At 40.2% G+C, this 17,706-nt stretch overlaps 1 protein-coding gene across 3 annotated transcripts in view; it reads right to left on the bottom strand.

Moving 5' to 3' along the window:
• Window positions 1-17,706, bottom strand: part of LOC149319939 (calcium uptake protein 2, mitochondrial-like) — a 117,145-nt gene that overhangs the window by 18,368 nt on the left and 81,071 nt on the right. For 2 of the 3 annotated variants that reach the window (XM_089512619.1, XM_089512621.1), the window contains 2 exons: window positions 14,501-14,548; window positions 3,224-3,306 (listed from right to left, as the gene is read on the bottom strand). In XM_089512619.1, coding sequence (XP_089368745.1) covers window positions 3,224-3,306; window positions 14,501-14,548 — 131 coding nt within the window. The remainder of the gene's footprint in view (window positions 1-3,223; window positions 3,307-14,500; window positions 14,549-17,706) is intronic. The other variant, XM_089512620.1, reaches the window with a different exon arrangement.

Raw genomic sequence — 17,706 nt, 5'->3', positions numbered from 1 at the left:
ATTTCAGAGTGTTCTTTGACGAAAAGATCGGAGAGCTGAAGAAGCAGTTGCCTAAGACATCTGAATTAGTTATGGTAGGTGGATGGGGTTATGGGGCATTCTATTTTACTGTATTTTTATGTTTTTAATATCATTGTAAACCGCCTCAATTTCATTGGAGAGGCGGGGTATAAATAAATTTATTATTATTATTATTTGAAACAATTAGAATATTCTCTTAAAGCCATTTCATAATTATTAAAGTCTCTACACACAAAACATTTCCATGTAAGAGCAAACCCACCTATAGATTACAACATGGGGCAACTGTACGAGGACATAAATGCTATTGTTAGTCCCAGCTAGAGTATCCTCAATCAATCAATAGTAACTTGATAACTCGTATTCTAGTGTATAATAGGTTTAACTCTATATGGGACTACAAATAGAATTCACATGCCATGGTTTGTGCCTACAAACAGTAAGATTCCTGGCACAGGAACTGCAAGTGAAAAGCCACATATAGGGTCACATATTGAATGATGATGGGGGTTCACATTAATTTAGCATCTTACCTAAAGTGGAAAGTGGAATATGAGGTGGGAATCAACTCTAAGGTTATATTCATTACATTCACTACTTCTGATACAGGATACCAACTGAATAACTAACTGTTGGATTTAGCGGTTACATGGTTAGTTACATGACATGGTTGCTTGTGCAACCAATCTTTCCATTTTCCTCAAATTTCTTCACTAAATTGTTGGCAAATCTCTCTGTACCATTGTAGCAAACCAATAAACAGCCTATGCTGATCAGAAGGACTACCACCTTTCTGAAGAGGCCTTATGAACAAGATTTTTTGGGGGGAGGGGAGGAGTGGGGGAGAACCCATTGTACAAGGAGCCTTCTGGATTTTTTAAATCAAAAGCCCTACAGTATTTCAGAAATAACCAAATATGTGGATCAAGGAATTCCATGAACAGGCAGACAATATGAAGTCTGTCTCAAAGTTTAGTTTGAACTAGTGAAATACACTAAGGGGACCAGACAGGAATAGCTGGGTCAAAACATGCTTCTGCTACCAGGTCACCAAATAATCTCATGGCCACAGTATGAGGCACACTCCTTTCTTTCCATCTCATCCTTCCATCTCCATCTCATTCCTCCCATATGTGATGACTTGATCTACAAGGGTCAGTGCAGACAGGTTTTATGCTTTGCCCATGCATAAAATCTTAGACTCAGTTCCTGGTATCTCTAGTTAAAGCAGAGGGGAGACAGCTCTGGTCCTCCAGATGACTTTGATCTGAAACTTCCACAATATGTCTCCACTGGATAGTGTTGATGGGAGATGTAAATGAAAAAATAAACTAAAATAAAAGTCTGGAAGATCATAGTTGCACATCCCTGAGTTAGAGGTTCTCAATCCGGGGAGGGCTTTTACCTGAGAAACTGGAGAGCAGCTGCAAGTTGCAGTAGGCAGTACTGAAATAAGGCAATTTTAAATGTTTCTAAAAATCAGACTATGACCTGGCAATTTTGTATTGTACTGTCCAAGTTAAGATCCAGAACAAGGTCTCTGGCAAGTTTACCCATTTTCAGCTTACTCTAAATCTCTAGCAAATTATTCAGCAGACTCCTGGCAGCAATCTCCCTTTCTGAAACATTTGCAATTACTCACAGATCACTGTGTGTGTCTAATAAGAGATTTTGCATAGCACGCGGCAAAGCTCACCTACCTCTCAGAGATGTTAGCACCAGTCCTCAAATGGACAGCAAAAATAAAAGAACAAGGGAATTTATTATTGATGACAACAGCATGCATAGAGACAGAAAGCAGAGCATTTAGAGCAGCTTAGAAGAAGTGCTTTTAAAAGTATGTTTATCATTGGGAGACAAGCAGTACATGACTTTCCTTTCTGAATAATGAAGTTCAAGGCTCACAAAGCCTCCTAGTTTCTCCTCCTTAGCCCTCATCTCCATTTCCTCATGCTGTGATAAGATGATAATTTGGGCAGGTTAGGACAGAGGTGGCAGTATTTTCCCCAAACAGTCTGCACCTGGTTCTCCCAAGTGTCATTTTAATAGAGTGGGACACAATGAAACTCAGGGCACTCAGCAAGATCAAAATTATCCATCCCTGATTTGTTTGTTTAGGAAAGGCAAGCTGGGTTAGGACACTGTTTCCTGTGTTCCTCCTATGTGCTAGAATTGTGCTTACAGAAAAGCTACTGCTATTTATGATTGAACAAAACAGCATCTTACCTGGTGTGGTTGAATGAGATTTGTGGTCCAAGGAATGCCTTACCAAGGCCGCATCTGCACTGCAGAATTAATCCAGTCTGACATTGCTTCAACCGCCATGGCTCAATGCTATGGAATTCTGGAATTTGTAGTTTTGTGTGCTATTTAGTATTCTCTGTTAGAGAGCTCTGGTGCCACAACAAACTACAAATCCCAAGATTCCATAGCATTGAACCATGGCAGTTAAAGTGGTATTAAACTGGATTATCTTTGCAGTGTGGATGTAGCCTAAGTCAGGTGAAATGTATCCAACTTGCATCCTAGCCTGGAGAACAAATTTTCCTTCTGCTACCAGGAGTAAGCCTGTTAGACCTGGATAGGTTTAATTAAGCACATTTGTTCTGCTTCTTTTCTTTCACAGTAAAATTGAAGCAGTTTGATATCTCCCAATGGTCTTAAGAGCAGAATACAAATCACATGCAAACTAACTGAAGATATTTTGTTTTGAGCTCAAGTGTGTATGTTGTGGTATCATTATCAAAAATATTAAAATGTGAATTTTTAAAATGGAAACTTCTCACTCATAGAGGCTTCTGGTAGTTTTGTGTGTGCAAAATTATGCATCAATTACACACACACACACAAAGCACTATAAAAATCTGAGAACCTTTAAATTAAACAAACTTTTTGCCTTAGTTTGTGATACTAAAGTATTAAGGAAGAGCAGGTTTTGCCATATGTTCTTTGCCACCTGTGTCCAAATGCAAAAATATGTTATCTGGTAAGTTAAGTGAATGCTCTCAGCTTAACACAGAACTTTAAAAAATGCAAATGGTTTTAATTTCCTTGGTTGTTCTAGCAAGGACATGATCTTTGTGAATAAAGCAGATGAGGAACATTTATTCTTGAAACTGCTGCATCTTTCATTTGGTAGTGAGATGGAATTCCAAAAATAAGAAGTGAAAAGGATTTTTTTTTAAAAAAATACTGGCCATACCTTAAAGAATTCCTTTTTTTCCACTTGTTCATTCCCATCTGCATCCAACATTTTAAAAGCAATATGAAATCCAGTCTGTGGTTCTGCAATGAATCATAGCATACAGATTTGTTCAGAAATATTTTATAGGCAAGATAATACTGCCTGCTACTCCACTTCCACGTAAGTAAGCAGATGCTTCAGTTTTATATAAAGGCAGAAGGTTCACAGGCAGCTATAGATGTACATAGGGAAATGTTCTAAAACCATTACAATCCAGCCAGTGAGAGGTACTGAGTACTTTAAAAACAAGTTTGGTCTTTATTATTATGGGCAGGAATTAAAAGGTGAATAAATGATTTTGGCGGGATACAGACGGGCAGGGGAAGACGTCTTGGAGGTGTATTCTGCTGAACACGGAGCCTCCAGACCGCCCGCCCCGGGGGCATGGCTCAGGTGATGGGGCTTCCACATGGGGGGCAGTGAAGATGCCTCACCTGGGGCCGTTTCTGACCCGCAGTTTCCATACCGCCGCCTCGGAGGACGCTGCAAAGAGAGAGGCAGCTTCCTCACGGGCGGCCAAAAACGGGGCTTTTTTTTCTTTTGCCGGCTGGCGGATGCGCAGCTACGGTGCTCAGCAGCGGCGGCAGAAAGCTTATGTGCACATTTAAAGCGCCCAAGCCCCTTTAAAACTTTTTCCCTCGCCCTGCCCAAGAACAATAGTGGTCTCCTGCCAGCTGGTGATCAGCTGGTGTTGGCATCCTTGTCCGCTTGCACGTTGCCAATGTCACCAGCATCATGGATGCCTCCTCTCCTTTGGTCCCCGCGCTCTTGCTGAATCTGCAATGCACAGCCACAGCTGTCGCCACTGCCACCGCTGTCCCCCTGCCATCCCCCATCACCTCCCTTGTACATAAGTAAATAGTTAAAGTTTTAGGGGTTTTTATTGTTAGGTGAAAATGGCACAGGAATGTGTGTAGGGGTTCACTTTAAATTCCAAACTTTCCCCGATTCTAGCAGCGCATGCGTACATGTTGCTCTAGGGTTAGGGTTAGGGTTAGGGTTAGGGTTAGGGTTAAGAGTCTTAAAATGCGCTGCAGCTGTGCTGCAGCTTCCACACCTGCATGGCAGCTGACGCTGCAATTAAAGCCTGACTGCAAACTGCGCATGTTCCAGGACCCCGACTCATTATGTGACGCAGCAGACACGGAGCTTTTAAATGGGCAACTTAAATTAGCAGCGTAGCAATTCTGGCGTACCGGTGCAGCAGCTTACAGACGGAGCTGTGCAGCTGCGCATCATACAGAAAAGAAGCGGGGAAAAGGAGCACCTTTTTAATGCCGCTTCTTCCCGCTTGGGACGTGCGGGTGGCGTGTTCATGGCGGCATTCAGGTAAGGGCCGTCTGAAGGCTCTACCTTCATGACGTCATGAACACACCCCTTTTTGCCCGTCTGTATCCCGCCTTAAACTGTGCCTTGTTCTGAATAAAAGCAGATCTTTCAAACATCATTTGGAGAAGCAGAAACAAGGTATTCAGACTGAAACAGTGCCACATCAACTACATGTCCATTAGTTCAACATAGGGCCTATCCACACTGCAGACATAAAATAGCTTTTCACCACTTTAACTGCCATGACTCTACCCTACAGAATTCTGGGATTTGCAGTTTGCAGAGGTACCACAGTTTTCTGGCAAATCTGGCTGAATACATCACGAAACCTCACATCCCAAGATAGGACAGACTCATGGCAGTTAAAGTAATGTCAAACTGCTTTAATTCTGAAGTGTGCATACATCCAAAGACACAAGAACATCAGAAAAATTGCTTTAAAAAAGCAATACAAGGCATGAGGGGGAGGAGAAAAGACATTTATGTAAACTTATTAGAGATACATACTTTAATCAAGTGATATTTCATATTGTTTTTACAGCTTTCTAGTATTACATGTCATTACTATAATCAAACATCCTATAAACTGTAAGGCTTGTTTGTGAACAATCTTGCCCCTTTAAGAGGATTGACTAGATTATTTTCAAATCTTCCGCTAATATACCTGAAGAATAAACTCAGAAGGGCTGAGGGTGATAGCTAATTTATTTCCAGCTGAATGTTTCATTCTAGGCATTTTAAGTGAGTAAAACTATGGATGCAGCCTATAATATTACTAGAGAATAAAAGCAGTATGATTTGTTCTAAAGTGATGCATACCATCTGTTGCAACATACTGATAAGGAGGTAGCCCCACGTAATATATAGGAGCTAAAGCTGTTCATACAGCTCACAAGATGGCACTCTTATCTGATATGATGCAACTCCAATGGTATGTATTTATAAAATAAGTGTGGTTCAAAGAAAAGCTTGACACACTTGCAGTTAATTACACAGACAATAACTAACGTTTGAGTTTCAGGCCTTTGTGCTGGCTGTTAATAGAAGTTAGATTTTGTTGCTATCTATGAAAAGAATGCTTCCCTTTAAAAAAAAATCCTCAGAGTGAGATTATATGCAATACAACTTGAATTGACAATGCAGGCCCAAATTAACATTTAAACAAAACTAGCCAGGCACAGGAACCTGTAGGTAAGCATTTCTTTCAGACCAGGAAACTCCTTTAATCATTTTCTGATTCAGACATTAAATGAGTATCTTAGAGGAGGGATCCTTCTGGTTTTTCTTAGTGGGTGCCTATCCTTTGGGAACAGACTTTTTTCTGTTAGCAGACAGAATCCCCAACCTGATGGCCACAGCTTCAAGGATGCTTTGTTCAGATCATTCTAGAAAAGTGCAAATAAGCCTTCCATATTTAAATTGCCGCACAAAATCTAAAAATTGTATTTCAAATGTATGCTAGAACTTTAACAGGGAAGGAAACCAGTTCAGGAAAAAACAGTTATCAAATAGGAAAGAGAGGGGCTTCCCCACATCATATCTGTAGCACATCAGTACAGTATGCAAAATTGCCTACCATCCACTATGAAAATAGACAGGTACTAGTGGGCAGTCTGATAATGTTGGAGGTGTATGAGCACTCATGGTGTCCAGGACAGAACTGGCAGTCAGTGAAAATTCTTTTAAACACTAGTGAGAAGTGAGAAACAGTTCAAAGAAGCAAAGCCAATCAAAGCTCCATTATTTTGCACTCATTTTCATTGCTCTTAAAGAAAGCCTTGCATATAAAATACTGCAGTAATCCAAAAAGGATGATACCAAAATTGTGGAAAACTATTACCACACTATCTCTATGTATGACAGATTGCATCTGGCTCATGGATCAAATGTGATGAAATGCACTCTTGCTACATAGGTGTCACCTGGAACTCTAAAAGCAATGGGTGGATCAAGGAACACCAACAATTTGCAAAGTGGTACTTCCAAAAAGACTACAACTCCATTTAATACTGGCTGAAAACTATCACCCAAGAAACATCTACTCACAGAAGGTGAATAAAACAACTGAATACTGTACAGTTTATTTAGTGCTCCAAACCACTGAAAATTGTTATGTTTTCTGCTTTTATTATCAAAGGGAAAATAATCTACAGCTGTCGTTGTTGGCAATATGACCACTCCCCTGACCACTTCTCACAAGCTAAGATAGAAGATACATGCTTGTGGATGCTTGCAGGATTGCAAAGTCTCACCATAAGCATTGCTATCTAGATTTCTGGTAGCACAATTACATGAATAGCAGAAAAGCAGGATACTTTTCTCATGACCAGCCCAGACTCTCATCTGCCCTGCTCCATTATGATCATGCTAAAGGGCTCCTCTTCACCCTTTGCTGATAGAGGGAGGATCATATTAGGGGCAGCTCATGAGAATGGAAATTGCTAAATCTTATGGATAAGATACACTGAATTTCAAGTTAGACACTGGTTACATTTCTGGAGAGATGTACTAGGATTCAAATCTGGCTAGAAAATCTACTTTATATTGAGGCAATTCCATGGTGCTGAGGGTAGGGAAGGAGGCTACAGTGGCAGCTGCTTTGAATAATCTAGTAGCTTCTAATAAACTACTAGAATTTCATAAATATATACTTCAGAAGTATTGCGTATCAAGAAGGAAACATGAAACCTGTTAGATGCAGATGGAGATACAAGCACCTGTTGATATTTTCTTTCAAAATGATGGATATGATAACTTAAAACAATAGTGGAACTGGATTTTTCTCCACAGACAGAGACTCCTTTGTTTTGGACATTCAATCAATTTCAGATATCAAAGGAATAATCTCATTCAGTCCTTTTTGAAAAGAAAAAGTGGGAGAGAGCCTGCTTGGATTCCACTTATAGTTTCTGCCCTTTCAGTGTATCAACATTTGTTACCTTATTGCACCAGCCCTAAAAATTCTAAAGCCTCACTGCTATTTACCTAACAATTTCAGATTCAAAGTATGGTATAGGTAAACAGATGTTGCAATGTGTGTGTGTTTACACTTTGCATAAAAAAATGTCATTACCAAAGTGCAATCCCTGCAGCGTTTGCTATGATGGTGAAAACTGAGTGAAAGTAAGATAGGCCTAGCATCTTTGTGTTGTCCCTAGCATCTTTGTGTTGTCCCTAATTCTACTCTGTCTCAAAACTCTGGCAGTTTAACTTCTAGCCTTATCAGTGCTAGTGTTGAATATCAAGGTAGTAAACAGGTGATGATCTAAGACTTAATCCACTGATATGACCTAGTATGTATAACTGAAAACTGGCTGTACAAAGGAAAAGGGTATACAGTCGTCCCTCCACTTTTGCGGGGGATCCGTTCTGAACCCCCCCTGCGAAAATGGAAATTCACACATATTCAAGCACCCCATTGACATGAATGGCTGTGCACCATGAGCACACACACCATCTTAACCCTCCCTGCTTGCTGGTTTGTGAAGGACCGAGACTGTAGACTCAAAGTTCGTGAAAATGGGAGGGGAGAACTGTACATCTCAAATGCTTGCCTTGGTTACCAGGCAAGGCATCGAGGGTGAAGAAGGCACTAAGACTAAATTCAATGGGATGGCCTAGTATGTATCACTAAAACCTGGCTACACAAAAAGGGTATAAATCTCAGATGTGTACACTTGGTACACAGGCAAGGCAACAGGCTTGGTGAAGGGTTATATTAGAGTGGCCTATAAGAATTTCATCCTTCTGCTGAGAAATATTATTCAGAAATCAGCTAGTGTTGAATTCTGGATAAGGCACTGAGGATTTAAGACAGGACAGTAATTCTGTTAATGCATGGTACTTACACGTTTTACCCTTGGGACCCCTCCCCCTTTACATCTACATGCAGATATAGTGCCCCCCCTTGATGTAGTATATGAATACTTTGTTTATTCAGTGTGCATATTTTCATTCACACATTCATGTATTTTAACATTTTATAAGGAAATAACATTGAAGAAATTAGAACAGTTTTATTTAAACAAATTCAATATTTAACTCAACACATGTGCAAATTTTACACATTAAAAAGTTAGGTAAGAGGAGGAGGAGGAGGAAGAGGGGAAAAATCAGGGCCTCTAAGTCTTACACCCCCCTTGACCAATTCTTACTGCCCCCCCCCCCCGATCCTACCCAATGTTTGAGAACCACTGTGTTAATGTATTGTCCAGTATATTGCTCCTTGCCTGACTTGACTGAAATGATGTTGAGAACACTAAGGCTTTGGCACCATGATATCTTGTCTGGGAGAGGTTAGGATTTCACAGCTGCTATTACAACCAGAGGAAACCAATACAGAGTAGTGGTTTGAGTACTGGACTAGGATTCTGGGAATCCAGGGAGTGAATCTCCACTGAGATACATATTGGGTGACCTTGGACAAGACACACTCTTCAGCCTTAGAGAAAGGGAATGGCAGACTTTTTCTGAATAAATCTTGCCAAGACAAGGTCGCTATAAATCAAAAGCCAACTTGAAAGCACATAACAGCAACATGACAACCCTGGATATATCTCAATTAATATCTAGCCCATCACAAATGGCAGGAGATATACTGGACTTGAGGTTTCTGTACCAGATTAGTCTAGAAGCAACATTCTGTGGGCAGAAGGAATTAGAAATACAGTCGTCCCACCCCATATGCAGGCTTGAGCTCATGCGGGCGGCAAGCCCAGGGGGACAAAATGGCGTGCATAGGAGCGTGCCACCATTGAAATCAGTGGGACCTGAGGTCCTATGGTTTTCCCATATGTGGAGGGTCCCGAACGGATCCACTTGGCCCACTGTATCTTTGTAATCATGCACTTGCAACAATGCACCTTTGGATGCTGATGGATCCAGATGGTTTCCTGAAGTCTCTGGTAGAGTTTCTTGCACTTTTACCTAGCAGTTTAGCTCAAGTCTTGACTGTGGTTCAGAAATGATTTGGGATGTTCATACAATTGCTCCCAAATGCCCTTGATCCAATCATAAAGCTGTATCAGTATTTTATGATTTGGAGGAACTGAGGGCTATAAAATGGCTATGTCAGCAATTAAAAGCAAGTGGCAAAACCCCCTCGTGATAAGTATGTTTGCAAACAGGTAAGACCCTGCCTTAGGGTGCTACACTGCAGTAGTGATGATGGCAAAGAAATATCTGTCAATACTGTATCTTCAGCCATGAAAGGCCTGTAGGATCACATGGAACCTCTGAAATTTTACTGTGACCAATCTGCATCACATTTTGCAGACAAAAATCACTTGTATTTGTTCTGACTTAGATATCATTGTTTTGACGTCTCAGATATGGATGCAGCTAGGACTCATTTTGTCATGTTGTTTTGGATATATTTCAGCTTGTGCAGTCTGATGTTGTGCACAAATCACTCAGCAGCTTGAGACCCACCACCTGCTCTTTGGATCCATGCCATTCCTGCATATCACTCTGCCAGGACTTGGCTTACCATCTGGAACACAGAGGTGATGAATATTTCTCTAAGGAAGATGTAGTTCCCACTGTACTTAACAATACCCCCTGTTGGTGGTAAAATCCTTATTTCAAAAATATAGAATCCCTTGATTCTGAGCAAATTTCTCCCCTCATCTAGTGTACCATCCTGAAGAATTTTCAAAGGGGTAGCCATGTTAGTGTGCTGCAACAAAATAAGAACATTTCCACATCTTTAAAAAAAAAGCAAATGTACTGCTTTCCAAGCCGCCATCACTGCACATCTTAGTAACTGCATAACTGGAACTGAGGCTCCCACCACATTCTCTCCCTCACTCTCCCTTAACCCAGCCTCTCTGCCCTATGTCCTATCCAGTATGTCTTTTGGTTATTTTTATTTTATTTCCCCCCACTTTTGTCACTCAGTTTTAGAGCTCTGCTACTGCAAGTTAATTTTTTTTTTAAAAAGAAAAAAATAGGAAAAAATAATAAAGGAAATCAGGCTGCTTGGGAACAGTGAGAGAGACAGGGGACAGGAAGGAATACCAACATCACCTGATTGCCAATATCACAACTGCCCCAGCAGTGATGTTTTGCATCTGGGGACTTGTGTGATTGCAAGGTCATTGACGGGTTTACCCTATGGATGCAAAGGGATGCAGCAACTATGGGTTGGTGACAGACCAGCTATAAGTCAAAGGTGTTGTGTAATTATTGCCAAACCGTTTTTTCCTGATCTAATTGTAGTTTAAAAGCCATGTGTAGCATTATCTTGTGAGACTTTGGTGGAACCTGTTACATATAAAAGTGCCACATTACCAGTTACTCCAGAGTAGCAGAAGGTGGTGGTTTACTGCCAAGTAGTCTAATTGATTAATGAATCCACTCCTATCTGAATTCTGGCCTACTTTGTTTGCCCAACTTGCTTGTCCTTATGCCATGGAAAAGACAGGGAATGTAACCCTGTTTTTTCTCCTAGAGTTATCAGTGTTTTTCAGTACTATGAATTATGATGCAGAATCAGTGTGGTGTAGTTATATGAGCGTTGGACTATGATTCTGGGAGGTCAGGATTCTAATCCTCACTTGGCCACGAAACCCCACTGGGTGACCTTGGGCAAGTCGCAATCTCTTAGCCTCAGAGCATGACAATGGCAAACCCCTTCTGAAGAAACATGCCAAGAAAACCTTGTGACAGTTTCACCTTAAGGTCACCATAAATTGGAAATAACTTGAAGACAAATGCTACCACCATACCTAGAATCATGATATCCTTTGGGATGCCTGACCATGGTAAGGCATTTTGTTATGATGGCTTTCTACAAGGACACATCCAGAAGTTGGTGCTTCTATTCCATGGCAGTGCCTCAGGTTTCTATCCTACCCCCCAAGCGCTGGTCTTGCTTTTTAACATCTACATGAAACCAGCAGGGAAGTAATTTGGAGGCTGATGGTATGGTGTCACTGTGTGAGTGTTGTGTGCCTTCAAGTAGTTTCTGACTTATGGTGACGCTAAGGCAAACCTATCATGGGGTCTTCTTGCCAAGATTTGTTCTGAGGAGGTTTGCCATTGCCTTCTCTGATGCTGAGAGCATGTGACTTGCCCAAGGTCACCCAGTGGGTCTACATGGCTGAGCAGGAATTAAACCCTGGTCTCCAGAGTTATAGTCTAACATTCAAATCATTATTCCCTGTGTCACTACTTGTACATAATTTGGTACATACTAGATGGTATGGTATGTACAAATTGGTACTCATTTTTACCAACTAATTCCATGGAGGCAATGGAAACTCTGGAACACAATTATCTTATGGCAATTTGGGGCATACAAGGGCAAACAACTTTGTGATCCTGTGGAGATTTTCCCAAGATTTGAACGTAGCCTCACCCTTGCACATTCATCCCCAACCACACCTTGAACAGGAAGCGAGAGTGTAAGACATCCAGACTACAAAAGGAGTTTCATTTTTCTAAAAAAGACTCCAACATAAACGTTTTGTGCAATATGGCACAGAAGAGAACTTGCACAAGATATAGTAGTCCTGGAGAGTCAACATTGTTTAGGGAAAAGGAAAACATATTTCTTATATATGTTGGCTTTATAGTGACACTTTTCAGAGACCCTTGTAAAACATGTTTATGTGGTTGCATAATTTTCCCACATTGATTCAATGATTCTCCAGAATCTCAGCTTTCATTTTACAAAAGCCAACAAAAACACAATCCTTAGATTTTATAGCTACTCAGCTAGCCTTCAAAACATGACTCAAGAGTAATTAAAACTGAAAAGTCTGAGTCCAGGACAGACTAGAAATAATAGCCCTTAGGAGCCTCACAGCTTTCATTTCAGACATGCTCACAGACACAACTCATCAGACCCCACTTCTAGGTCACAGTCCCAAGTATCTGAGCAAAGTTATATTCACCAGCAGGCTTGGATATGTTGCAAACCATGTCAGTATCACAGTGCAGGACCCTCAAACAGCTGCATAAAGAAGTATGTGGAACAGAATGTTGACTGAATGGGGGAAAAACTGGAATGGGCCACACAATGCAGTGACATTGCTGGAAAAGGAGGAAGTGACAGAAATATAGAAAAGAGGAGACTGCATAATGTCAGTGTATCAATAGGTCTCTTCCTTCTTAAAAATGTTCACAGGTATGGAATTGAGAAATGCCCACTAAACCTTTATGTGGGAGTTTCAACAGAGAAAATCCTGTATTTTACAGTAGTTTGAATCTGGCATTGTACCTACGAGACTGTAGCCAAGTTCAATCTATTTAAAATTGTCCCACTCAGGTCAAACCTACTACTCAGTTCTGTGCAAAAGACTTGTGCTCTATTGAAGAGATTCTTCATCTTTTTTTGGGTGGAGGTATCATAGACATCTTTTGAGAATCTAATGTACACTATGGATATCCTTGTCAGAAAAATGCAATTTTTAACATTATTTTCAAATTAAAAGTAAAGTAAAGGGGCAAACATTATTTTTGCTCCCAGTTCATGGAATCCTTGAAGGCCATCAATTAACCTCTTAGAGGTCCACAAAGCTCTTTGAACTAGCTGTCCTTTTAAATGGTTAGAAACAAACAAACAAAAAACATATGAAGGAAGATTCAGGTAAGAGCAGTAGTATTTAATGAGAACTTTCCCCCCTCAACAGCATTTGCTGTATCAGGCAAAGTAACAGAATCTGGTATCACATACACAGCAGAGAAACACTGCAGTATTTTGTTAAGATACCCTGCTTGTTCTACCTAATAGAGAACATAGCTACTTATGAAATAGCTCCCAAACTGGTACTGGTTTTTAATTGATTACTACTACTATTGATTTCTACATATCTGAATACCCCTTCAGTATGAAAATATCTGTAAATTTAAAAGAACAGACCATTTTATCCCCCTTTCCACCATACAGAAGCCTCCAAGATGCAAGGAATGTGGAATACAACACCATAAGAAAACTTATTGACTAACTAGATAGCAGCATTTGCTGTATCAGGCAAAAGAGGACCTGGTATCATTTATACCACCCATATATTATAAATCTCTTTAGTGCTCTTTTGGCCATCTCATGCCTCTACATCCCCCAAAAGAGGAAGCATCCATATACAAAGAATTATACTTAATGAATTTAATTTAATTTACATATCTGTTTGAGAAGTACTCTTAGGGAAAACAACTTGAATCTTTAACTTTAAAGTCTGTTGCACAAGCAAAAGAACACATCCAGGTCAGAGGAATGTATTTGCCACAAATATTCTACCAACTTCAGTTGAAAAGGAATATCCATTCAGTTCTGACTGCCTTTGTTCCACAGCTTGTCACGACTGTTCAACCACATCATTATCTACTGACATGCTAAAACCAAACTTTTGTCAAGTGACACAAGATCCATTTACTTTAATTTTTCTTGTAACTAGAGATGCAGCTGGATGCTGCCCCAGGCTTGGATTATGAATGCTGGTAGCTCATAATCTGCAGTTCATATAGAAAGTAAGCATTATGATCCCCAAGTTCTTTCAAACTGAGAACTTCACCATCTCACTTGTTTCCATACCTTCCCCTTTATGTGTCAGCCTCAAATCTCCCCTCCTTCAATTTGCTAGAGCTTTTGGTTTGCTACTGTGGCAGCATAAAACACTGGGAAAGGAGGCCAGAGGGATAGGAAATTCCCTCTTCTCTTCTTCATGCTTCCGAGTTAAATCTGTCTTTACTAAATAACTGACATTGTCTTGAAAGAACATGAGTTATTTTCTTGCTTTAGGGGGAATAGTTCAGCATGGTTCAAGCAGATTTCAGGATAGCTAGTTTATATATATGCTGCCAATCACTATTCTAACACGTTCGTTTCTTTATTAACTGTACTCTGAAATTGTTATAAACTTTTTTTGAAATGAAGTACATGTTTGAATACTACAATATACTTACTTGTGAGTATTGTCAGCAAAAACAGGTACTCTGTGTAGGATATCAGTCCTGAAGCAAAATAATAAAAAGTGAATATTGTAAAAGATGAACACTGTATACAATGACAGGCTTTATTTACTGAATGTATCAACTCAAGGAAGCAATAGTTATTATTTATCAGTCAAGTCAGTCTACTCTTCCCATTTTTGGTGCTCTGGCAATGAACCTGTCCAATCCCCTTCATGTTGATGTCTCATTAAGAGACTGAGGTTTATTTGGTATTAATAAAAGGTCTGCTTAATCTTTCAATTTTCTCAGAAAATATTCAGTGTTTATGCAAGGGATGAATAAATTAAGTGTGCTTAGTCATATTTAGTACCTGGGAGGAGAGCTACTCTAAAGTTACTCTAAAGGATCAAAGTATTTCATCCTTTGGCGGTCTTAGAAAAGCGAAGACCAGATTTTCTCTAAGTCTCAAGGGGAATATGGTAACACAAAGCTGCCAAGCTGCTAGATTGTACTGATAGGACTGCTGGGCTTGGAGCCAACAAGAGGCTTTACTTAGGGGGGAAAAATCTGAACACGTCCTTTCTGCAAGGTGAAAGTGTTTTTTCCCTTCCTTTTTGAAGGAAAATTCCAACATTTTGTTTTGAAATGCCGACTTAAACAAAGGGCCTGAACAAACAGAAAGATGTGACAGTGTCAAAATAGCAACATGCCAGCTAAAGATAGAGAAGTATATAAGGAGGATGGTTTAAATAAAACAATCTGAAGCATCCCTCGTAGAAGAGAAGTTTGAGAATTTTTTGAGGGGGGAGAGAAGAGGTCTTTTATAAGTAAGAAAAGAAATGCAAGCTACTTCTAACATGTGAACTAAAAACTACCCTGCATAATGGAAGAAACTGCTGAAAGCAGATGTTTGAACTCCACTATCCACAGGGAAACCATCTTGGAGATTTATGTTTAGCTAATTGATAGGCAGAGTCTACCACAGGTGATTCATAATTGATTTGAAAAAATATAAACTATTTTAAAAATTATTTCTTGCATTAGTATGAGAATGCATAAATATTATGCTGCTAAAATCAGTTAAATTTGTAAGATAAATGTTAGAGGAGTTTTATCCCTAGCTTTAACAACTGGGTGGTATGCAAAAAGACATTTGTCAGTCTGTCTCAGCCATCTCATATGTCAGGACAAATAAAAGTGGTCACATCTGTGTATGACTACAGTCCATATTGAATTGTAAAGCAATGTTGGTGCTCTTGGACATCTCAGCAGCTTTCGATACCATCGACCATGGTATCCTTCTGGAACGCCCGAGTTTGTTGGGAATTGGAGGCACTGCACTCCAGTGGCTCCACTCCTACCTCTTGGGCAGATTCCAGATGGTGATGCTGGGGGACAGATGCTCTTCTACAAGAGAGCTGACATCTGGCGTCCCCCAGGGTGCCATTCTGTCTCACATGATGTTTAACATTTACATGAAGCCACTGGGTGAGATCATCCGGAGACATGGGGCACAGTGTTATCAGTACGCTGATGACACTCAAATATGGCTCTCTATGTCTCTGACTGTTGCAGTGACTAAGGATGGCATTTCTCCTCTGGATGCCTGCCTATGGTCAGTAATAGGCTGGATGAGGGAAATCAAGCTCAAGCTGAATCCAGAGAATACAGAGGTACTTGTGATAGGTACCCCTGGTCTGGGCAAGGAAATCTGTCAACCAGTCCTGGACAGTGTCACACTTCCCCTAAAGGATGAAGTTCACAGCTTGGGAATACTCCTAGACTCGTTCCTACAGTTATCATCTCAAGTGGATGCGACAGTCAGGAGTGCTTGGTACCAACTTCGGTTGATACGCCAGCTGTGCCCTTACCTGGACCAGAGGGACTGTGAAGCAGTGGTACATGCACTGGTAATCTCTTGTCTTAATTTCTGTAATGCATTCTATATGGGGATACCCTTGTACCAAGTTTGGAAGCTCCAATTGGTTCAAAATGCGGCAGCCAGATTGATCACTGGTTCATCCAGGTCTGACCACATAACACCTGTTTTGAAGTCTCTTCACTGGCTGCCAATTAGTTTCCAGGTGCAGTACAAGGTGTTGGTTATCACCTTTAAAGCCCTACATGGCTTGGACCCGAGTTACTTGCAGGAACACCTCTCCTTAAATAATCTGCCCTGCACTCTCAGAACAACTGGGAAGAATCTGTTGGAATATCAATCAACTAGACTTGTATTGACTTCTCAACAAGCTTTTGCTGTAGCTGCTCCAAAATTGTGGAATGGTCTCCCAGATGAGATCCATCTTATTACCTCCTTTGAGGTATTTAAGAAGGTACTAAAGACGGATATCTTCTGGTGAGCTTACCCACCTGACCTTATGTAGGAGATATCGCTCCACTTCTCTGACCATAGTACAATCTTACTGTTATTGTTATAGACGATGAGTTAGTTTTTAACAGAATAATTATTGTTATTGTATTTTATTGACATGTTTTGTATGTGTTTTATTGGTTTGTATGTGTTTTATTGGTTTGTAATCTCGATCCACATGGGAGAGGTGGGAAAATATAAATATATTATTATTATTGTTATTGTTGTTATTATTATTATTATTATTAGTGTTCAAGGTACTTTTCTGTGTGATCCGCCCACAGAACTTTTGAAATATTTCAAACAACACAACTTCATGGGCACTTGAGAAAATGGCAGTCGTGCTGAAAAAGGAAGAAGAAGAAATGCAAACAAACAATAAAGTATGTTTGAAAGGATTTTGAGAAGTGTTTTGGCATTAAGACTTGCAATGTAATTTTAGTGCATCAGAAGCAGAAAGGAAGTTGGAGGTCGGACCATTGGATGTCAACAATGTTAAAGAAATACTAAATGAGTATAAGGAGAGAGAAGACAAACTAAATGGATTATCAATCTGCCTTTACTGAAGGAGGTATACTAGCCATGCCTGAACTGACATTTCTTGGAAGAGTTGTTCAAGAATTGAAGCAAAGAGTAGTCAGATCTAAAAAGAAAGAAAGCGACAATTCCATGGGTCTGGACCAGTAATTCCCAAACTTTGGTTTTCCAGGTGTTTGGGCTTCAATTCCCAGAAGTCCCAGACGTTTTGGCCAACAGTCAGGAATTCTGGAAGCTGAAGGCCAAAACACCTGGAGGACCAAAGTCTGAGAACCACTAGTCTAGATGATAAATTCTGGCAAGAACTGTA

This window comes from Sceloporus occidentalis, unplaced genomic scaffold (assembly GCF_023333645.1).
Source record: "Sceloporus occidentalis isolate IW3139 unplaced genomic scaffold, rSceOcc1.0.p SCAF_2, whole genome shotgun sequence".
NCBI classification, from domain to species: domain Eukaryota; kingdom Metazoa; phylum Chordata; class Lepidosauria; order Squamata; family Phrynosomatidae; genus Sceloporus; species Sceloporus occidentalis.
The sequence above is the reverse complement of the archived record's forward strand: the minus strand, read 5'-3'. Positions and strand labels throughout refer to the sequence as shown.